Below are 23,277 nucleotides of genomic sequence, written 5' to 3'. Positions count from 1 at the left end.
CTGAGAGCAGTTTCAGTTGTAGAGAGATGTTACTGAGACTGTATTACTGCCGAATTGATTTATTGTATTACTAACTCCAGAAGAATTTGCTGTCTATATTTTTATGTTATTTTATCCTACTGTTTTATTAACGTTACTGTGCTTTGTTTCAGTGTACTTCAGGGTTGCTGTGACTTACAGCACACTTTATAGAGTAGAAGCAGCCAAATAACTAAACAATTCAATTAAAACATGAGTCTAGATTGAAAATATGAACATATATTACCTCTTGTGCATATTTCTGAATGAACAGTGGTGGAAACATCAAGCTCCTTACTTCACTCAGTGTCTGTAACAACATTAAAAAGGTGCCAGTAATGATATTTAAAGTTGACATTTGAAATTAGTTACCATATATTATATACAATTGAGCCTCCACATTCAACTTCTACAGATACACAGGCAAAGCCTGTCTCTCCTACAAACCTTCAGTTATAACATATAATCTTATTATACAAATTACTCCAAATTCCTAGTCCTACCAGTGCCTACATGACTATTATGGACAGATCCCTATATTTTTATGACAGAAAAAGCCAATCCTCTTCAGTTTGCAGTAGAACACAAGATTTGATTTCACAGGATCACAGAACCATAGAGTTGGAAGGGGCCATACAGGCCATCTAGTCCAACCCTTTGCTCAATGCAGGATCAGCCTAAAGCATCCCTGACAAATGTTCATCCAGCTGCCAAATGAAGACTGCCAAAGAGGGGGAACTCACCACCTCCTTAGGAAGCCAATTCCTTTACTGTCCAACTCATACTATTAATTTCCACACCCCTAATATTCAACCAATACAATATCTTTCTGCCCATAATTAAAACCCATTATTGCAAGTCCTATCCTCTAAGGAGTCGCAATAAGTCAGCAGTGAATTGATGGCACACACACTTCCTCTGCTGCCAACAGGAACAGCTCCCTGCCTTCTTCTAAGTGACAGCCTTTCAAATATTTCAGGAGAGCAATAATGCCCCCCCCCCGGGATCTTTCTTGTCACTCTCCTCTGCACCCAATACATTCTGTCCACATCCTTTTTGAAGCGAGGCCTCCAGAACTGCACACAGTACTCCAGGTGCGGCCTGACCAATGCAGTGTACAGCAGGACTATGACAATTTGCAATTTGGAAGTTATGCCTCTGTTGATACACTGCAAGACTGCATTAGCCATTTCTGCCATTGCATCACATTGACTGCTCTTATTTAGCTTACAGTCCACCTGTACCCCAAGATCTTGTTCACACACATGTATCTGCCCACCCAGGATGTGTGCTTCTCAGTTTTGTTAACCAGATACACTTATCCTTGTTGAATTGCATCTTGTTCACATCCACCCACTTTTCCAGTGTGTTCAGACATCTATCTTTGGGGTGTTCGCTACTCCTCACAATTTGGGGTCATCTGCAAATTTAATGAGTAGACCCTCCACACCCTCATCCAGATCATTTCACTTCAAGAAGGATGTGGACAGAATGGAGCAGGTGCAGAGAGCGACGAGGATGATCAGGGGCCTGTAGACCAAGCCCTACGAGGAAAGGCTGAGGGATTTGGGAATGTTAAGTCTGGAAAAGCGGAGGTAGGGGGCATGATTGTTCTATAAGTATTTAAAAGGCTGTCAGAGAAGGTCAGGGAGCTGTTCCTGTTGACAGCAGAGGATAGGACTTGTGACAATGGGTATAAATTACGGGCAAAAAGGTACTGGCTGGGTATTAGGAAAAAGCTTTTTTTACAGTAAGAGTAGTTCAGCAATGGCATCAGCTGCCTAGGGAAGTGGTGAGCCCCCCCACAACTGGCAGTCTTCAAGCAGCGGCCGGATGAACAAATGTCAGGGAAGCTGTAGGCTGATCTTGCATTGAGCAGGGGATTGGACTAGATGGCCTGTACACCCCTTCCAAGTCTGTGATTCTCTCATTACCAATCATCTTGCTCATCATTACCATTATAAGAAGACTATATCTTTCCCCCCCAAATCCAAAATCAACACACAAATACCTGCAATCCCAAGTAACTTCTTTTTTTAAGTTGCAAGCAGTGGTCTTTTACTCGACCCCATCCCCCAGTCCCAAAGCTGATAAAGTAAGTCTGGTGCCCTCGCTTTTGTCGGCAGCAAGGTCACACCCACCCCTCTCACAAAGGGGCACGTGGCAAGCCCTCCACAGCTACACCCACATTTTGGAACAGCTTGTGAAATGTGCTATGGAAAGCTCCTACACTCACTCACTCTTCCACACAAGGTGCACAACGGAATTATCGCAACACACCATTAGCAAAAATGAATATTTCTGATCAGCAGTGAACGGTGATAAATGTTGCAGGAGTTGCAGTTTTCACTTGCTGTGTGTTATTTTATGTGTTTCAATCAAGTGTTTAACTGCATATATTTATATTTTGTAAGCCGACCAGGGCATTATGGAAAGGTGGGGTATAAACACTCTCCACACCAGACTTGATTCCATTCTTCAAGGGGGGGAAATGAAACGAGAGGTGTCCTCATAAGTCTGCTCCCCCAACAGTACTGGGTGAGTTGAAGACAAATGCTTTCCCCCATTTGAATGTAGGCCAACATCTGAAAATCACTGCTAAGCAGACTCTGGTATTTCCAGTCCAGGGAGAAGGGATTTTTTTGCAGCTCTTCTGCACCCAGTGACAAAGCGCACTCCTCATCAGGGGCAGCATTTTGTCATCCACCTGCAGCTCTCAACTTTGGGTTTGGCCTTTCCTTAGCAGCAACTTTAGAAAGGTCTGGCTGCCCAGCCTCCAGACTATCTTCAGGGGCAACAGCTGCTCCATCCCTGCCACAGCAGCTGACACACTGGAGTAAATCCAGCTGTTTTGCTAAGCAAATACCTTGGAAATAAAAAGGCAGAAAGAATGCAATTCTAGCAACAGCATACCTACCTTGACTCTCTCCATTTGGGTGGTAAATGGGTAAAGGAGTTCAAACAAGATCAGGCCCAAAGAAAATATATCCACTTTGTGTGAATACGTTTTTCCATAAACCTGGAAAATTCAACAAGAAAGCAAAGATCAAATCCATTTTCAGCAACAACTGAATCTTTTCACTCTCATTTCTGTCAGAAAATCATAATATCGATATAAAACAAAAGGATCAACCATAATATCAAAACAAAAAAAGTGTTCTTAAATTGATTTTAATGAATTATATGCAGGCTTACAGTACGAAACATGGGACCTGCTCAGATATATTTTTTAAAAAATGAAATTTGATACATGTCTGAGATACTGCAATGCTAGAAACGTCTGAAAATGAACTTTTCTGTGTCTTGCTTGGAACACTGCATGTACCTGACCCCAGCAAAGCCCAACAGAGTACACCAAGCTATGCATGAGATAAAATAAGAAAGTGTGGGAAGCTTCCTTTTCACTGGCTGAACTGGACACTGCCCTCCCCCCATTTACACACTTGAATCAGATTCAGAAAGATGGAGGAAAAATTTGCAGTAGCAGAAAGTATTATTATAGATAAAATTCTCATCTGGTGAATGCTTCTCTCATAAACAGCAGATTTACCATCAAGCTATATCATACTCTGGGCAACTAGATTTTGATTTAAAATAATAATAAAATGCAGCAGGAAACCACTCTTGGCTTGGGGTTTTATTGTTTTTCATCTATCAATTTTTGTAAGAATTCAATTACTAGCTGATTGTCTCCTGAAATGTAAAGCATAGCACAATAATTTAACAAATTTGGTAGCTATTTTAGATGACGTAGTTAGGAAAACATCAGGTTTACAGTACAGTGCTGAACTCTGAGGCAGAAGTGCTTTGGATAATACCTAGGCCCTGTAATATAAACCCACAGAGGGGCTATAAAGGCCATCTAGTCCAACTCCCTACTCAATGCAGGATCAACTTAAAAGTATCCCTGAAAAGTGTTCGTCTAGCCACTGCTTGACAACTGCCACAGAGGGGGAGCTCAACACCTTCCTAGGCAGCCGATTCCCCTGTGGAAGTACTATCACTGTAAAAAAAAAGAAGAAAAAAAGAAGTCCTATTGTCCAGCTGGTACCTTTCCGCTTGTAATTTATAACCATTACTGTGATTCCTATCCTCTGCTGCCAACAGGAACAGCTCCCTGCCCTCATCTAAGTGACAGCCTTTCGAATTCTTAAAGACAGCAATCATGTCCCCCCCCCTCAATCTCCAATCAAGGGTGGGGCGTGTCTGGTCTAGCATTGGTCAATTACACTGGTTGTATATCAACTGTGTATAAGAATTTTATAACTGATATGTTTATATGTAGCCTGTATTCCAGGCCCTGCGTTTTTAACAATTGTATAGTGTACACCTAGCAATAAATTTAACTGTTTTGTTATAGTTTGTGTGTAGTTTGTAGCTGAACCTGTGAAGCTCTTTCTTCAATCCTCTACCATGTTTCTGTCTGGTTGGAATAGTGATGGCTCGAGCTTGAAAGAGCTCTTATTTAGGAAAGCCCACCCTTCACAATGTATCTGAGGTATGCTGGCATATCTGGAGTTATGCTGGCAGGTAGCCCTACTGGCAGTGCAGAGGTGCCACTCGAGCATAACTGAGGGCTTAGAAGCAGGAGGCCCAAGGGGAGTGCCCAAGGGGGAGTGGCCGGCCCCTAAGCCTGTCCAGTCTCAGGTCTTCCCCAGCACAAAGTTAAGCCAGCACAGAAAGTGGTGTATGCCACAGGCGACCATGCAAAGGAGAAGCCCACGTGCCCCCCCTCGCCCCTGCCCCCAAGTCCCAGTGCAGCTTTGGGTGCTGACAAAGCCTACAGCCCATCACAGTCCCCTCGCCCCAGCATTACCTAAGCCCCAGCCAAGACACCCATGGCTCAGCGGACAGGCAAGCGGGGCAATGCTCCATAGGGCACGCTTAGAGGACAGAACCTTGTCCTCTGGTGGTAGGAAATGCACAGAGAGAGCCCCCCAGCTAATAAGTATCCTGCTGCATTTTACACTAGTTGAAGTTTCTCAATAGTCTTCAAGGTCAGCCTCATGTGGAGTGTGCTACAATACTCGAACATACTGTTGCATGGATCAGTGTTGCCAGGTTTACTGGGTCCAAGAAGGGGATCCAGAACTAGAAGGCACTTTTTGCCTCCCCCCTCAACTTATTTATCAGGTCTAAAATCATCCTTAAGCTCTTAACTAAACCAAAAAATGACAAATTTGCCCCAACAAGTGTGAGCAGCAGGAGTGTGCATTCGGATAATCCGAGCCAGGGGAAAAAGGCTCCATTGCATCGGAGCTCAAAAAAAGCTGTACAACCCCCCCTCATTACCCCCCCGCCAGAATTTCCAGCTTTTTTTGGCTTCCCAGAATTTCCCACAGGGTTCTGTGGAGGCAAAATACCTCCCATGGAAGCCTATAGGGAATCTACGGGGCTGTTTTTTAAAGTTAGAGGCACCAATTTTGCATTATAGCAGCTGGCAACTCTCCTTGCAAGAACCCCCAAGTTTGGTAAAGATTGGGACATGAGTTACAATTTTATTGGCCCCCATTTTTCCTCCATTTGGGTGCCAATAAAATTGGACCCCCCATGAACTTAAGAAGCACATCTCTATTACACCCTGTCAAAGAGCTCCAACCAGCCTCCACCAGCTGGAGCTGCTTTGGTTTAGTCAAAAGTTTCCCAAAAAGACAAAACATTAAACTCCAGGTCTCCACCCCCAGTTTAATGAGTAGCTGCCACCAACTCTGGACCAAAAGTTAAGCCTCCAGGCACGGGGTCCAGAGTAACCCCTGCCAAGCTTCAAAAGTTAAGTGCAACGCTTACCCTGCAAGGTAGAGGCCTGCCAGGGAAAGATTACACTTCCAAAATGTCTTAGGTTCTTTTGGTAGGTGGTTTTTACACTCAAACAAGGCACTTAGAATTTAGGCTTGGAATCCCAAAATCAAAAGACACAGTCCATTTAAAGGCTAACAATTTATTTATCAAAGTTATGCTGGTTTACAGGAAAGAAAAAGTCATGAAGTTTCAAGCAAGAAAATAACAAACTATTTAGCATAGCTAACTAATATATTCAAAAGCCTTTTTTGATTCAAATGGATTGGCAAAGGTTTCTTGCATCAGATTTATAGTTACCAAGTTCCAAAGATGCTTCCAGCATTCAAGAGTTTCAAAAGGTTGTCCAAAGGTTTCTCCAAGCAGGTCAGCTTGACCAGAGTTTCCCCCTCAAGGGCCAAAATCAAATGGGTTGTGATGCTGCCAGCACAGCTCTCCTGCTGTACCCCAAAGCATGCATGATTTGCTCAGGACTGGTCTGTCCTTATATCCGTTTTCTCAAAAGGATGAGCTCATAGAAGCCAATTGAGAAAACGAAAGCAATTACTTGTTAATTAATCGCTTGGTCAGAAATGCTGACTCACTAAGAGGTGTTCAGGCGATGAAGTCTGCAGAACCCCCGGCACCTGAACATCGTCATGATGGCTGACCGATTAGTTACTATGGCAATGCACGGCCTTGCATTCCAGAAAGGGGAGAGAAGGCACCAGCTGGAGCTTACCTTACTCCCTCTACAGAAGCAGTTTTCAAAAGGAAACTTATTTTGCTGGTCTAAAATCCCAACACAGAATTCATAGGCTCCTAGGCCTGAACCCAAAAGAAATCCTGCAATCCAAGAAATTGAGGGACCTCAACTTCTTGACACACCCCCAGGGAAAAATGAGTTTTTAGCGTATAAGTAACATTTTTAGAATATTTAAAGGTGATCATATGTTTTCTCAGTATTTGTACAAATACAATCTGAGGTAAGTAAGCTGTTTTATCACTTATTGGGCTGAATTTGTAAGTCAATGACTTGCTTAAGGTCACCCAGGCTGGTTATTCTGCCAGCCTCCACATCACAATCCAGGCTTTTAAACCATGAGTGGAATTATGAAAACTATGTTGACTGAGAAAGACTGAGATACAGAACTCACCTGTTCTGGGCTCATGTAAAGCTTGGTCCCAACTTGCCCAGTGTGATGGGCATACGGTGGCAGTGGTCTTACAACAGGTTGTTCCTCCTCATCTTGATCTGTTGCTGTTACTAAACCAAAATCCCCAACTTTTACCACATCATCCATTGTGAAAAATATGTTGGAAGGCTGGAAAAATACAAAGAGGATTATTTAGCATGCCTACATCATCCAGACTCATTAAAGATCTTAAAGGCTGTCTACAGTTCTCAATTTTTCATAAGTGTGCATGACTGAAATCTTTGTCTTTCTCTAAACGTAAAATATGTATGTGTAGATCTTACAGCCACCATGAGGGATTGTGTAACATGTGACAGGATAAAAAAATGTCAAAAATATAAGGGAGTAGTGTCTCACTTGCAGTGTGTGTCCCTGTGTCAACAAGGTAATAGATCAAGTTGCAGTGAGCTGGATGGAGGCGGGCGACCCCTTTTGTTACACAGCAGCCACATGACAGGAAGGGAAGGGAAAACGTGTTCTCTCATCCTGCTGTACAGGACTTGGCCCATGACTGCAACTCCTTCTCAGCTTCATGGGGACAAATACAGATTGGGTGAAGAGAGTGGTTCTTCTTGTAGAAATGTATGTTTAACACTACATTTGTGATTTATAAGGGCCCCAAAGCAGTTCACAATGAGAAGGCATTACTGTAGCTAGAAAACTAATTATGAATCTTTATTCTGGGAATTCAATGTGCGTTAAATTAGACCATTTGGGCTCTGTATCTAACCTGATTTCTGTCCAGAGAGGAATGCAGCAGGATTGTGTACTTGTACATTTGTTTAATCTATTTTTTAATGATTCTGTACCCGATTAACAGGATATTCTTGTCCATGTGTGGTGTCTGAAAGGTTGTTCAGTTCCCACTTTACCTTATGTGGATGATCTAGTACTGCTTTCAAGGTCTCAGATTGGCCTGAAGAGAGCTAAAAAAGCTTTTATGACCTACTGCAGCACTGAACTTTCAGATATCAATTATGACAAATCTAAAATTATAAGTTTTGCAAAATCTAAAAAGTTACCAATCAAAAGGCAGATATTTGACACACACTTGATGCAAGCAGTCAACAAATTTAGATATTTGGGGATTGGCTTCAGGTCAGATTTATTTTGCTCTAAGAATATCCTGTACGTTAAGCATAAAATTGACCTGTCATGGTTAGCACTTAAAGACAAAAGTAGTCCCCTGTGCAAGCACCGAGTCAATACTGACATCATATCACAACAGACTATGTTTACGGGGTGGTTTGCCATTGTCTTCCCCAGTCATCCACACTTTACCCCCAGCAAGCTAGGTGCTAATTTTGCCAACCTCAGAAGGATGGGAGGCTGAGTCAACCTTGAGCCAGCTACCTGAACCCAACTTCTGTTGGGATCGAACTCAGATCGTGAGCAGATATGCAGATGATACTACATTACTGGCAGAAAACAGTGAAGACTTGAAATGACTACCGATGAAGGTTAAAGCAGAAAGGGCCACAGCAGGATTACAGCTGAGCTTCAAGAAGACAACAGTTACGACTACTGAGGAATTACACAACTTTTTTTTTAAACTGATCGTTCATATAGCGTCTTCTATTTTTTTTTAACTCTTTTAAGTTTATTTTATAACAATAACAAACTAAAAATACAACAGTAGGTTAAACATTGTACAGTTGAGATATGTTTCAATACTCGGTTCCAATATATGTTCCAATATTATACATCAGTGCTTTTTACAGAAACCGTACCACTTTGCAGAACTGAATAAATGCAAATCATACGATAGTTTTGTTGGCATAGTTGACTTCGTGATGCCCCCTTTCCCACATATTCTAGAAAAGGCAGCCATCTATTTAAAACGTTTGAGTTGTGAAGATACCTTATCTAAAATGAAAAGGTTCCACAGCTTCTCATACCATTGCCCAGTAGAAGGCATCTTTGCTTTTTTCCAGTACGAGGCAATCAGAAATTCTGCTGCCAGTAGTAGTATTGAAATCAGTTCCCTTTTTTGGGTAGAGAGTTGTTGTATATCAAATTTTTCTAGTAGGACAATTAAGGCATCATGAGGGACTTTGTATTGCATGATTAATTCTATCTCTCGCAAGATTTTGTTCCAAAATCTTTTGGGCATGTCCACCAGCAGTGTAGAAAATTAGCTGAGTAGCCAAAGCCTTTCCAGCATAAACCTGAGTGCCCTGGTGTGATATGATATTGGTGAGAGGGCGTGAGGTACCAATTTACAATGAAGAGATGGAAATAGATAAATATTTTCTATTCCTTGGCTCCATCATCAACCAAAAGGGAGACTCTGCATCCAAGCCATCAGAAGGAGATTGAGACTGGGAAGAGCAGCCATGAAGGAGCCAGAAAAGATCCTTATGAGTAAGGATGTGTTGCTGGCATCCAAGATCAAAATAGCTCATTACTTTCTATAGGTGTGAAAGTGAAACAGGAAGAAGTTGGGTTTTATGCCTCGCTTTTTTCTACCTTTAAAGAATCTCAACGTGGCTTACAATTGCCTTCCCTTTCCCTCCTCACAACAAACACCTTGTGAGGTAGGTGGGGCTGAGAGTTCTGAAAGAACTATGTGGCCCAAGGTCACCCAGCAGGCTGCATGTGGAGGAGTGGAGAATCAAACCCAGTACTCAAGATTAGAGTCCGCCACTCCTAACCACTACATTATGCTGTAAGTTGATTTATTTGAAATGTGGTTGTTGGAGGAAAGTTTGATGGATACCATGAACAACCAAAAAGACTTGATCAAATTAAAGCTGAACTCTCCCTAGAAGCTAAAATCACCAAGCTGGGGCCATCGTACTTTGGTCACATTATGAGAAGACAAGACTCGCTGGAAAAGATAATCTTGGAAAAACTAAAGGCAGCAGGAGAAGAGACGAAATGGATTGACTAAATCAAGGAAGCCCCAGCCCTCCGTTTGCAAGACTTGAACAAAGCTGTTAGCCATAGGACATTTTGGTGGTCTTTAATTCATATTGTCACCATAAGTTGGAAGCAAGTTGGAGGATCTGTTTGGCACAAGTATTGACTTGGGAGAAGTCAACTGAAGGGTGCCCACTCTCTTTGCCTTTGAAGGGGTTTGGGATGGAGGAGGGGGAGGTGAATGTATATCACTAGCTTCTTCCCTTATCACAGGCCTTGACAAATCCCAAATGCAAGGCCATCACGGCGACTAGAGGTGCTGCAGAGGCAGTATGCTCACTCAGAAATTTCTCTGCCACATGGCTTCTGCCTCAGTGAGGGGGAGGAAAAAGAATGTGGCAAATCTAACAGTATAAGAAATTACTCCAATGGGGTGGGTTCTCTAATTTGCACACCTAGCACTGTCAGAAGGAAGAATGGGGGAAAGTACCTTGTTGCTGCTACCTACTCTGCCTTTCACTCGAAATTTGGAAAAAATCCTGCCTCCCTGTTTCGGGCGACACACTGGTGACTGGTGGGATGGTTCTGTCTTACAGGAAGCGGCTTTCCAGCCCTGACTTCTTGGTCCCACTGGTGGAACCTCTCTCTGAATTAGGGAGGCCAGTTCTCCTGGGAGAACTCCTACCAGGTTTGCCCACCGCCGCTCAACTGGAGTGGGGGGGGGGAGAATGCTGGTGGAAATGGAGGAAATCAATGTCACTTTCAATGCAGTAATGTCATTGCAATGCTCTAGCATTCACCCAAAACTAAGTCTCCCACCAGTTGTCAGCCTTGGGCTGGCAACACTTCTCTGAATACTTCTTACTTATAAAGGCAGAATGGTGATTCATTATACTTATGTCCAAACAGCCATGTCCTGCAGAAACTGTAGGCCTTAAGAGAAAAGGAACCAACTAATATACTGCAAAACAGCTGTCAGTATGGATTCTAGACATCCACACACTAACCCCCATGTGGCAGAATCAACATACATGATGTTTAATGCCTTCTACTGGGAAGCATCCGGATCCTTCAGAATGTGATACTTACTCAAGAACTCAAGAGAAGGAACACAACTGAGAACTCCCAACTTTTCCAAGTATGCATACTCACATGATGACAGCTTATACCAGAAAGCTAAAAGATCATAGGTACAGTATAGATTTTAATACATACCTTGAGGTCTCGGTGCATTAATCCTTTACTATGCAGAAATTGAACAGCTTCTGCTATCTGCAAAAATATCAACAGGCACTCTACCCTTTCCCGCTCCTCTATTGTACATCTTCTGTTCATCCAGTCCTTAAGGTTTTCCTTTCTACAGAGCTGCATCTGGATATAAAGGTACACTTTTGGAGACGTAGGTTTGATACCCTGTGCAGAGTTTTTAGAGCTGTTCATGTTGCTTAAGGTTGCTGGTCTTCGTACAGAAAAAGGCGGAGGGCTTTCTGATGAAAACATCCTATGATCAGATCCTTTTCTGCTTATTAGTTTATCCTCACAGGAACTATAAGCAAATGAATAATCAGTTTTGCCCCCTTCTTTATTGGAAGGATTATCACAACCGGAATCCTCAAAGACAATTGACGACGAAGTTCTCTCCCTCACCCTCACTGTCGGTGTGACTGGAGGGCAGAGTGCAAAGGAGTGTCCTGGCTCATTGTCATCAATGGGACCATCCTCTATATCACAGTCAGAGAGGAAGCTGCCTTGCACGTTTATCATGGGATCTGCTGAATGGCTCGAGTCTCCGTTATCAACGGCAGCAAATTCTAGTGTGGGGAAATGGCTCTCTGATGATTCCGACTGGTCACCAGGCATCTCAACAGAAAGCAAAGTCTTCTTTTCTGGTGATGCAGTAATAACTGCTATGTGTTCCTTGGCAGATAATGGGTCAGTTCTGATTTTAAATGATGGCGCTTCCATTGGACTGGGAGAACTGAGGGGCCAGCCAGTACTTCAAAAAATAATAAAAAAAAAGTGGGGGGGGGAGAGAGAGAGAAAACATACTTTACTGGGATCGATCTTTATGTTTGGTTTTCACGATTATTTGTCTTTCAAAGTGTATACATTCCTTTTGTACCATTTTAATGGGCTACATTTTTAAGTTTCCTGTGAGACTGCACTGCTAACAAAATAGCTAATCCCAAATCCCTTGACTGACACTGGACTGAACAGAGGTCTGCAGGGCAGCACAGAATGCGTTTTTTCCAATTTCTAGCCTTTCTCAACAAGAGTGAAAAATATCACTTAAGAAAAGCCAAAAGTCTAATGAAACATAGCTTACTCTATACCAGGGGTCGGCAAACTCATTAGTCAAAAGAGCCAAATATCAACAGTACAACGATTGAGATTTCTTTTGAGAGCCAAATTTCTTAAACTTCAACTATTTAGGTAGGTACACTGTTTATTAACTTAATAAACTTTAATTAAAGTTTTAAGTCTTAATTAAACTATAGGTACACTGAATAAAACTTGATATCATGCTTAATAATGATCTTTTTTATTGATAAAAATTAAATTGTAAGTCCCTGCCACTTCCCCCTCCCTATTCGGAGTCCTCGTCTGGAGGCCTGGTCTACTGCCATAAAAGCCTATTGGTAGACCTGGCCTCCGGCTGAGTCCCACTGGGAGGCCAGGTCTACCCATTGGCTTTCTTGGCAGTAGACCTGGCCTCTGGAGGCCCATAGAAGCCAATTGGTGGACCTGGCCTCTGAAGGGGGACTTTTTCCCCTCCTCGGAGTCCAGGTCTACCGAAAGCCAGTGAGTAGACATGGCCTCTGAGGAGGGAAAAAAGTAAGTAAGGTATCCATAAAATTAAATCATGACAATGACTGACAAACACTTAATGTGAACAATGTGAGCAAACTTCTAGATTCACAGACGCAGTAAGCACATGAGAACATAAGAAAGGCCGTGCTGGATCAGACCAAGGCCCTTCAAGTCCAGCAGTCTGTTCCCACAGTGGCCAACCAGGTGCCTCCAGGAAGCCCACCAGCAAGACCAGTGCAGCATCATTGTCCTGCCAGCGTTCCATAGCACCTGATATAATAGGCCTGCTCCTCTGATCCTGGAGAGAATAGGCCTGCATCATGACTAGTATCCATTTTGATTAGTAGCCATGGATAGCCCTCTCCTCCAAGAACAGGTCCACTCCCCTCTTAAAGCCCTCCAGGTTGGCAGCCATCACCACCTCCTGGGGCAGGGAGTCCCACCATTTAACCACGCGTTGTGTGAAGAAATACTTCCTTTTATCAGTTTTGAATCTCCCACCCTCCAGCTTCAGCAGATGACCCCGAGTTGTAGCATTACGTGTGTCCCGGGTCGGGGGCCCCATCCCGTGCCCCGGGGCTTTCCCGTCACCCTCCACTTACCAGACAAGCCCCTGCGCTGGCTCCAAAGTGTGCCTCTTCCCGGCTTACAGGGACCTGCAGGCCCAGAAGACGATGGGGGAATGGAGTCAGCGCCGCAGAAGACGGGGCGCCACGGCCCAGCGCCGGTGCCAGGGATGCGCCACCAAAGGAAGTCCGCCCCGCCCAACAGCTGATAGGCGGGGAGGCCCGGGCCAGGAACCGCCCAGCCGCCCGCCCAGCAATCGCGTGGCTAGAGGGGATGGGAGGCTTTAGCCTCCCAACCATTGAGGGCAAGGGAAAGGGGGACCCGGCCATTCTCCACGGCGGGGGGGGGGGAGAGACAGCACGCCCGCTCGCCTGCTCTCTCTTGCTCGCTCTCTCTCAGGCGCGCCGGCTCCGCAGCCCGGCTGCCGGTGCGAGCGGGCGCAAGAGCTCCGAACCAAGTTCGGAGATTTGCACTCAAGGGGCCAAAGAGCCGCAGTTTGCTGACCCCTACTCTATACAAAAGTGAATTTAAGCTCCCCAGTAGTAACTTTGACCGCTGAAGAGGAAACACAGCAAAAAAACTTTCAGAAAATGCTTGTGTTAGAATTTGGGGAATCTCAGAGGGAAGGTAGTTCCACATGTCCAAGGAACACATGTCACTTAGGAGCCATTTTGTATGTAACCATTCCCAAAACGTTGACTAAACATTACAGAACCTGTGCAGTGCTATGCTGTAGAGGTTAAGGGGGCATTTATTTTCCCTACAAATTGTGCAGTTTACCCTGAAAACACCCTTAATGACACTCATTTTCACAAGTACTACATTATTTTCCCATAAGTATTAGGAAAATCCTCCAGTCTAGTGGCAGTCACACCATCAGCTTTCTGCTTGTGCCAAGCACAATTCAGAATCCTCCAGAGCTAAGAGTTTAGGTGCCAGTGTGCAGGCTTAGAGGGTTGGAGCTGCACTTTCACATTCAGGACTTCCATACAACATGTTGGTAACAGGCACTGGGCAAGCTGCGTAACTGCACAGGAGACCACTTGAAGAACACCAGTTACACGGAAACAATCTCTTTGTCTTCTCTATACAGTCATACTATGGGCATACAATCAGAAAGCTGATCTTACCTGAAGACAGGAAAAGATGAGATCATGAACTTTGCTGAGCCATGGGTATGAATTCATTCTACTGCAAATGCCTGAGGCATAATGCTTTATAGATCTGGAAGGTTGTGTCCAAGTAGTTGTTTTGCATAGTCCCTGGGAGAAGTACACCCCTGCTAAACATTGTGGATGTAACCACTGCCCTAGGCAGGTGAGTTTTAGATCCTAGTAAGAAGCTGTTTAACCCCTCTTAGACACATAGGGGGGGTGGGTTGTGTGCATCAGCAAAGCTGAGAGCGATACCATATGGAGTTTAGCCTCTGTCTCAAGGTCACTTCCTAGCCTACGTTCAATGTTTTCAGCTATTCTTCAATTCTGACTTGATTTTCCTCCAAGGATAGTTCCCCTACGTGGGGGTGCCAAAGAAGAAACTGAGAGAGAGGGGGAAGCTCCTCCCATAGCAAGTGACAGTTTGGGCAGCAGCTGGCATTAGAGAGTTATGGGGAGGGGCTTCCTCCTCTGGAGGCTAAATGCTAGAAGAATCAAGCAGGTGGCAGGTCTGCGCGCAAGCACAGTCCCAATGTGGGGCTGCACTGAAGACCGAAAATGAAGAATTGGTTTTCATACGCTGACTTTCTCTCCCTTTTAAGGAGAATCAAACCAGATTACAATCTCCTTCCCTTCCTCTTCCCACAACAGGCACCTTGTGAAATAGGTGGGTAGGGTTACCAGCTCTGGGTTGGGAAATACCTGGAGAGTTTGGGGGTGGAGCCTGAGGAGGGTGGGGTTTGGGGAGGGAAGGGACTTTGATGCAATAGAGTCCAATTGCCAAAGCGGCCATTTTTTCCAGGTGAACTCTATCGGCTAGAGATCAGTTGTAACAGCAGGAGATCTCCAGCTACTACCTGGAGGTTGGAAAGAAAATAGGCACCACTGTACTGGTATCAAAGGATTAGGAAATTAGTACAGGAGCGAGAAACTAGTTAACAAAAGTGCAAAAAGGATTTTATAAGCTACTTAACAAAAGTGCAAAAAGGACTGTGAGAGAACTGTGACTAGCCCAAGCTCACCCAGCTGGCTTCATGTGGAGGAGTGGGGAAACCAACCCGGTTCACCACATTAGAGTCCGCCGCTCATGTGGAGGAGTGGGGAAGCCAATCCAGTTCTCCAGATTAGAGTCCACCGCTCCTAACCACTACACCATAACCTGAAGAAACCTATTCAGAGAGACCCGCCAAAGTCTCATATGTATGGACAGTGCAGGAGGAATTGAACAAGGGAGCCAGTGGAGATTAACAACTAAGGAGAACTATGCTGGAGGGACACAGGGGCAGAAACCTGGTATGATGCCAAGGCCAGAGAGAGAGTCTTCAACCAGGAGACCAAGCCCTTGTTTTGAAACCATGGTGAAAGCACAAGCTGGAAGTGGAATGAGGTGGAATAAAGATGGGATGGGCTCTTGCTTAGATGAGAAGGTTTGGAGAAAAAGCAGGAGGGCACCAAGGAGCCCACCGATGGGAGCCACAGCACCCACAGCCAGCGTGAAGGCAGTGTGGGGAAAGTGGCATCAGTGAGTAACAACAGCATTGTTAAAGTTTCTGGGGATATTCACCACTGCTGCTACATGAGCTCTCTTCTACTGTTACGCTTGTCCATTTGACACTACTTCTAGAAAAGCATATAATTCCAGCAAGTTACCCTTGTATAAACTCTGGAGTAGTTGCAGTAATCTTATGATAGACTACGTGATTTCCTGGCTAGAGATTCTGAAATTGAATACTATACCTCCAGAATTTTTTAAGTAAGCACAGTCCTTTTCCATGAACTAACAGGTATACCTTTCATCTTTTAGCCACAATTCATCCATCCGTTCCTGCCAACTCTCTGGCGGTGTTTCTAGCCAAGCATTGAAATACCGAACAATACCAGGGTGTTCAAGTTTTGCTAATGCTTTGACTTCACGCATCACTTTTTCACGAGCCAACTCTCTAGAATTTGAAAAATAACAAAGAAAAAGTCACACACTTCATTTTGGGACAAATTGGGCCTCTGACGACCCGACATGGTATTTCAGCGTATAAAAGAGAAAGAACTGCCTTAAGTATCACATACTACTGTAGAAATTTTTAAAGGGGACTGTACAGTCTTGCACAGGATTACAGAATCATAGAGCTGGAAGGGTCCTACAGGCCATCCAGTCCAACCCCCTGCTCAATATAGAATCAGCCTAATGCAACCCTGACAAGAGTTCATCCAGCCGCTGCTTGAAGAATGCCAGAGGGGGAGCTCACTACCTCCCTAGGCAGCCGATTCCACTGCTGAACAACCCTTACTGTAAATTTCCCCCCCTACTATCAAGCTGGTACTTTTCTACCTGCAATGTATACCCATTATTGCAAGTCCTGTCCTCTGCTGCTAACAGGAACAGCTCCCTGCCCTTCTCTAAATGGCAGTGTTTCAAATACTGAAAGAGAACTGTTGTTCGTCCAAGGTCTTCTGTGCAGGCACACATGTGGGTCTGCACAGAAGCCTGTAGACAAACTCAGAGTAGCCTTCCTCACTGCCCTTGAAAATTTTAGACTGCTATGCTTTAGGTGTGGAGAGCTTTAAAAAGTTTAGGGTCCTGAACAGCAAAGGAGGAAGCTTTTCCTAAGAAAAAAAGCCAGTGCATCCTCTGGGTTGTTGGTTGGTGGGGTCATCCTCTGACAACTCCCCTTCTTCCTTGTCTGAATCCCCAGTGGAAGCATCGGAGTAAAACATGCAGTCCTCCCTATTCAAGGCCACTGACTTTTTCCTTGCCAATTTAGAATAGGAAAGCATTTGACTGTTCAGCTCTCAGTTCAGCTTAACTTTTGTTTTGTGAGCTTCACGGGTGGGAGAGGGGGAGCTCTGTCTAGGGTGCTCGCCGGGCCCCTTTGCTGCCTCTGCTCCTTTCCCCCCATCTGCTGGGAAAAGAAATTCTTCATCCATGCTTGAAAACCAAACAGAACAGAGAGAGCCCCCTCCCCTCACAATTTCTACAGAACCAGCAGGAGTAGCTCTTTCTCAGTCTCAACAGATTCCACCTGCTTGCCAAGGGCAGGTGCCCCCTGCCATTCTTGGGTCTCAGAAGAATGCACTTGAATTCTGGCACCAAAACGGAGCCTGACATTGCTTTCCTTCATGCAGCCAGTTAGCTTCTCCCTCCTCCTGGGTGGCACTTTGGTGGTGTGAGGAAGCACAAGGCAGATGCTTGCTGCAGGGCCTCATCCCAACTGTCTCCCTCTTGCCTGAAGAGGATACACAATCAGAGGCATCCAAAGCCCAGTAAGCTGAAGCTGGCTGGGAGTGGCAGGTGAGCAAGTGGTTGAGGCAAGCGATGTGGGGGGCGGGAGGCACACTAGAAAGACAGCCCGATAGCTCCATGGGGAATAGAACATCCACAGAGCTCCTTCTTTGTGTGCTCTCACAGTGGAGGCAGGAAGAGAAACTGGGGATGGTGGCCACTCCCTCCCACTTAGAGACAGGAAGATCGACCTACTTCCTGCCTCCAGGGATGATGGGAAGGAGAGCACCCAAATGTTTCGGAATGTTCTGTCCTCAATCAAAAACTATTTATTTCATATAATTCACACTTATTGTTTTGCGGTTAGTTTCCATGTTGTAATTTTAAAAGTTCTGATTTATATGTAAAGCAACTTATCAACACAATAATTGCACACAGTATGCCACAATAACATTTCAAAAATGCATGACATATATTAACTAGATTATATCCAACAATACTGAAGTCCCTTGTTCAAATTTAGAAAGACCTTTACATACCTATTTGGTAGACGTATTCTTTTGATAGCATAGTTGCAGTCATCTACTTTGTTTTTAGCTTCAAAAACTACCCCAAATCCTCCATGACCTAGACATTGGATTGGCTCAAAATCTGTTAAACATCTGTATAAAGGGGAGGGGGGAGAGAGAATCAAAACTTGATCAACTGCTACCATCTAAATTACTACAAACATTCTTTGCTCGTGTGAATCCACAACAACACATATAGCCCAAATTCTCTTAAAATAAGAGCAGCAGCACTGCATCAAAATAACAGTCTACCCGGGCCAGCATTTTGTTCCGTACAATAGCCACCCAGATGCATCCAGTGGTGTGAATGTCCCCATTCTTATTCAAGCGGTTATTTTCTCTGAACATTTAGCTTCATTTTAGTTCATAACCATTTGTGGCTCTATCTTCTATGAATTTGTTGAACTGCATTTTAAAGCCAATGTAACTACTACAACCCGAGAGTGAATATCACAAGTTAATTTTTAGGTGAGTATAGAAGTACTGTCCTAAATGTACTGCCCATAAACTTCTCTGGATGCTGGCCATGAGGTCAATCATTACGGGAGAGCAAATTCTCTCTATATTCTCTACCCCATACTCCCTTTGTCATCACTTCTCTACGCTAAAAAGCCCCAAACGCCTTGGGCTTTCCTTGTAGTGAAGGTTTCTTGGGCATCAGAAGAATGCACTTAAATTTTGGCCCTAAAATGGAGCTTGACATTGCTTGTTATTGCGGCAACCCTTTCCTGCACACTTTCCAGTGCTATATTATCCTGTTTGAGGTACAGTGACTGATACTGGACATAGTACTCAAAATGTAAGCACGCCACAGATCTATGCAAGGGCATTACAAACCGGGAGTCCAACCATTAAAAATCTGGGAACAGTTCCAATTTAGTAGCATTTCAATAGTATTTTTAGCTCTCTCAATCAGTCACTAACTTTTAAAAAGTAACTTGGTAATTCTTTCAGTAATTTTGAACCAGTTTAAAACAGGTAGGAAAGGGAACTTGAAATTTGAAATGGGGGTAGGATCATGCATTACAGTTTTTAAGCTGATTATTTTATTAATCAATGTGTAAGTTTGTCTGAGGCATTCTCGGATGGCTGGGTCTAAATTTTTCCTTCCTGCTGTTCTTGATCCCAGGACCAAAACATTGCATATTGCTTGCCTGAATTATACCAACACAATGTCACAGTTCCTTTTCTTCTAGAGACCTTGTTGTTATTTTTAAAACATTACTTTGCTTCTGCACTACGATCCTGGCAACTTAAAAAAAAAATTAAACACATACTATGCAATGATTCTATTTTATGAGGTAAGGTTCCTCTTAGATAGTGGCCAGAAGTAAAAACTGTCTAACACCCAGGGAGCCCTTGGGCAAAGTAGCAGAAAAAAGTATTTTATTAAGCAGTTTAAAAAAAAATTAAGCACCATCTTACCTTACCTTTCAAACTGATTTCCTTTCATCGCCTTCCTTTTAAAAATCTCCGTAGCTCCTTAGGATTATATCTTTCCTTTCAAGAAGCCCCACAAGCTTTTTTTTTAAAGCAAGTCAGGTTGCTTCCATGTAATTGCTGATCCCTGAGTGGCAATCTGTGCATTCCTCCTGAAGGGCTTTGCACCTTCACAGAGCATCAACGTGGAAATTTCTACCTCACTGAGCTCAGTTGCAAAGGGGATAGGAGGGAAAGCACAGACAGGCATCCTGAGTAGATCCAGAGAAAAACATTCCCCGCAGGCAGACAACCAGCACCTGCCTTGCAGCAGAAGCAATAACACTTGCTCTTGCTTGAGGTGGCCCCAGCAACGTAGAGGAGTTGAGTGTCAATTTGTGCGCCACTCAATAGCCACTTGAGTGCCGTGGTCACCTGTGACAAGGATGGCAATGGGAGTGACGCTGCACCCAATGCCTTTTTACTACAGGCAAATAAAGAACAAGAGCACGATGGCCAATAGTACTACTGTAACAAGAAACTATAATAATACATGAGTGCGCAGATAACAACGAATATATGCACAGTCTGCAAGTCCCAGCGATATAACATCAAGGTAAGTACCAAGGAATAACAGTATCTGCTAACTACTTCGATATAAAGGAGGAATGATCTTACTCCTGAACTGACAGTTGTCGGTAAATCCTCAGCACTGGAATGCGAAAAGGGAAGAATCCTACAGGATCCAAGAATAGGATCACCATGCTCCAAGGCTGGTCATTTTCACTCAAGCAGGGACACGACTGATGAAGATTTATATGCAAAGGGACTTTGTGTACCGGACTCCCTTTTCACATTCCAGTGCTGAGGATTTACGACGTCAGTTCAGTGGTAAGATCACTCCTCCTTTATGTCGAAGTAGTTAGGGGATATTGTTATTCTTTGGTACTTACCTTGATGCTATAATCCTGGGACTTGCAGACTGTGTGTATATTTGTTGTTATCTGTGCACACATGTATTATTAGAGTTTCTTGTTACAGTAGTACTATTAGCCATCGTGCTTTTGTTCTTTATTTGCATAATCTCTTTCCTACAGGCAGCAGGAGAGGCCACTCAGGGTGCTGGATGCCATGTCACCCTGGTTGCCGATGTAGCAAATGAGGTTCATGTTGTCAGTGGCCAGCTGAACCACTGTGCCTCACAGCCTGGAGAGAGGAAGGCACAAAATGATGTGTACACAGCCACTCTAGGTGTTTTATGCGGAGCTTCTTCACTTGCTACTACCAAGGCTGGCTGCGTACGTCCACACCTGTTGATGGGATCAGATGAGGAGTGGAAGGTGTCAACTCAGGATTTTGTGCCAAAGTCCTAGACTGCCTAAAACCTAGGTTTTTCCTCCAGGAACACATGACTATCCACCCCAGTATCACTGATGCTGACAAGCACCATGAAAACTGGCTCCATATACCACCTACTAGCCACTCTCAGCCACTTTCAGTCAGCAGCCTGAAGTAATGCAGTCCAAAATCATTTTTACAGAAAAACATTTTACGAGTAAGTTTTATGACGGCATGAACCATGTTAATAATCTCTATTGGAAGGGGCACTTTCTAGATGTGATGATTTATCTCTAACAGGGAAAATTAACACCACGTTCTGATTCTAGGGTCACAAAGAACACCCATTCAGGCATACGTCAGGGGTTTTAAGCTACAGCTGCCCTGCTTGCTTAATAAGAAGCTGCGACTGGGAGCACAAGGAGCTGCTTTTGGAGAGAGTGATGCTACAAAGCCCATTCCAAGTCTACAATCTGCCCGTTGTCGTGTTTTATGAGAACTAAAGCTGGCTCAATATTCATCCTCTGGCTCTTAACAGCTAGGGCACCGTGGGGTGTAGATTACTGCAAACAAAAACTCTTCTTACCTTGACACATATCCTGAATTCTTGAAATCAGACCAGTTGTTATTTTTGGTCTGTCCAGCAACAGGCTCATATTTGTTATCAGTCTGACACTGTGTCTCAGACTCCTTCCGCTGCTGATAGACAAGAACAGATCATTCACAACTAGCTAACACTGTGACCAGCTTATATTGAGAATTACAGGAGACCGACATATTATACTGGCATGTCAGTATACTGGCTACTGGCATGTCAGGGCTTTTCCAGACCAGTGAAAGCACCCTCCAATGATATTTTACACTATGATAACTAGTCCCTATTCAAAGTAATACGGTATATGTAGACCACAAGGATGAGCTACATGGCTTCCAGAGAGCTCAAAATTTAAAAAAAAGATACATAGTAAAAGCAGAGATGCATGACGTGCCAGTATGTTGCTTCTGGTGAAAAGTGGGGTTTATTGGTCTTGCTCTCCCCACCCCTTTTCTGCAGCTAGATGAGCTCTCCTGGAGTGACAGAGCAAGAAGGGATTTCTCACAAATATTAGTATTTAACAGAACTGTAAGAAGTCGTAACATGTCACTGAGAGAGGGAGCCATGCCTCCATTCTCCTGGATTTGGAATGGCATTCACAATATACCCAGGAACCACAATTTCCTAGGCAATAACTGGATCATTAGAAAAGGCTAAAACTGAACAGCACAAATCAAACCTTGAGAAAAGAAGGGGGGCGGATTTCTGGCACCCAGCCAATATGTCCTCCCTAGCAGGGCAAAGCCAAGCACCACTGCACCCCTCCTGGCCAGTGGCACCCAGCCTTGAAGCCATTCAGCTGGCCAGGAGCACAGCAAACTCCAGCTTCACCCAATATCATCCTGAGCATGTTGCAGCCCGCAAGGAAGATCACAGGAACAGTAGTGCCAGGTTGGCACAGGGTGGGCATCGTCATGTTCCTCCTCTAGCCCCTCTCTCCCTCCCCCCAGCTTCCTTTGCCCTTTGCGGGGAGCAGCAAAAGGAAAATGTAAAAGAGGGGTGGGGGGTGACAACACAGCCTTTCTTCATCTGAGCTATTCCATGGCCCTCCCTACCATCTGTGTACCCTCTCAAGCTCACTTTCTTATCATGGATGCATTCACAAGTGTGAGTGTTCATAAATCAGGCATTTGGAAGTCACGGACTTACTGTATATGAAAATAAATCAAAATCCATGTTCTTTAACTAATTCTACAGTGGAATATGAAAAATTAGTGAAAATCGTGCACAAGTATTACTACACACATAGAGAGCAATCTTAAAGTCTACTCACTTTTATTCAATGGGACTTGCTCCCAGGAAAGTGTTCTTAAAATTACAGTCACAATGATGCTCTTCAAAACAAAACCCAAGCAACTCTAGAATGATATACTTAAGACTCCATATTCTCTAGAGCAATATACTTACTCGGTTGTGAACACGTGGATGGAAAAGTCGGTACACAATAAACGTTGTGGCCACAATGCACAATATGATGGTGCTAACAATTTCCTTCCACCAGTGCAGAAGAAGAACTGGATCTTTTTTTCTGGTGTTTTTGTAGTTCATGTTGTCAGAAAACCTGACAGTAATCTGAGTGCTTCGTTTGTTCCTCTCCCTCTTGTAGTAGGGCAAATAGTAGCCATTATCTTTGTTTGAGGAAAAGAATGAATATTACTGTCTACAAACCAAAGAAGTTTGCTTTTTAAAGCTGTTAAATAGAGAAAGCCCCAGGTAGCATTCAAAGAACTTCTCCCAGCTTTAGACACACACAACA

At 44.0% G+C, this 23,277-nt stretch overlaps 1 protein-coding gene across 2 annotated transcripts in view; it reads right to left on the bottom strand.

Moving 5' to 3' along the window:
* The window catches only part of EIF2AK3 (eukaryotic translation initiation factor 2 alpha kinase 3), a 50,979-nt gene that overhangs the window by 6,269 nt on the left and 21,433 nt on the right, over positions 1 to 23,277 (bottom strand). Inside the window, exons 8-15 of one of the 2 annotated variants that reach the window (XM_056857293.1) lie at positions 22,929 to 23,149; positions 21,513 to 21,625; positions 18,140 to 18,262; positions 16,174 to 16,323; positions 11,067 to 11,847; positions 6,951 to 7,118; positions 2,936 to 3,037; positions 266 to 328 (exon numbers count right to left, since the gene is read on the bottom strand). In XM_056857293.1, the coding sequence (XP_056713271.1) occupies positions 266 to 328; positions 2,936 to 3,037; positions 6,951 to 7,118; positions 11,067 to 11,847; positions 16,174 to 16,323; positions 18,140 to 18,262; positions 21,513 to 21,625; positions 22,929 to 23,149 (1,721 nt within the window). The remainder of the gene's footprint in view (positions 1 to 265; positions 329 to 2,935; positions 3,038 to 6,950; positions 7,119 to 11,066; positions 11,848 to 16,173; positions 16,324 to 18,139; positions 18,263 to 21,512; positions 21,626 to 22,928; positions 23,150 to 23,277) is intronic. The other variant, XM_056857294.1, reaches the window with a different exon arrangement.

This window comes from Euleptes europaea, chromosome 11 (assembly GCF_029931775.1).
Source record: "Euleptes europaea isolate rEulEur1 chromosome 11, rEulEur1.hap1, whole genome shotgun sequence".
Lineage (NCBI taxonomy): Eukaryota > Metazoa > Chordata > Lepidosauria > Squamata > Sphaerodactylidae > Euleptes > Euleptes europaea.
This window is presented reverse-complemented; position numbering and strand designations above follow the sequence as displayed.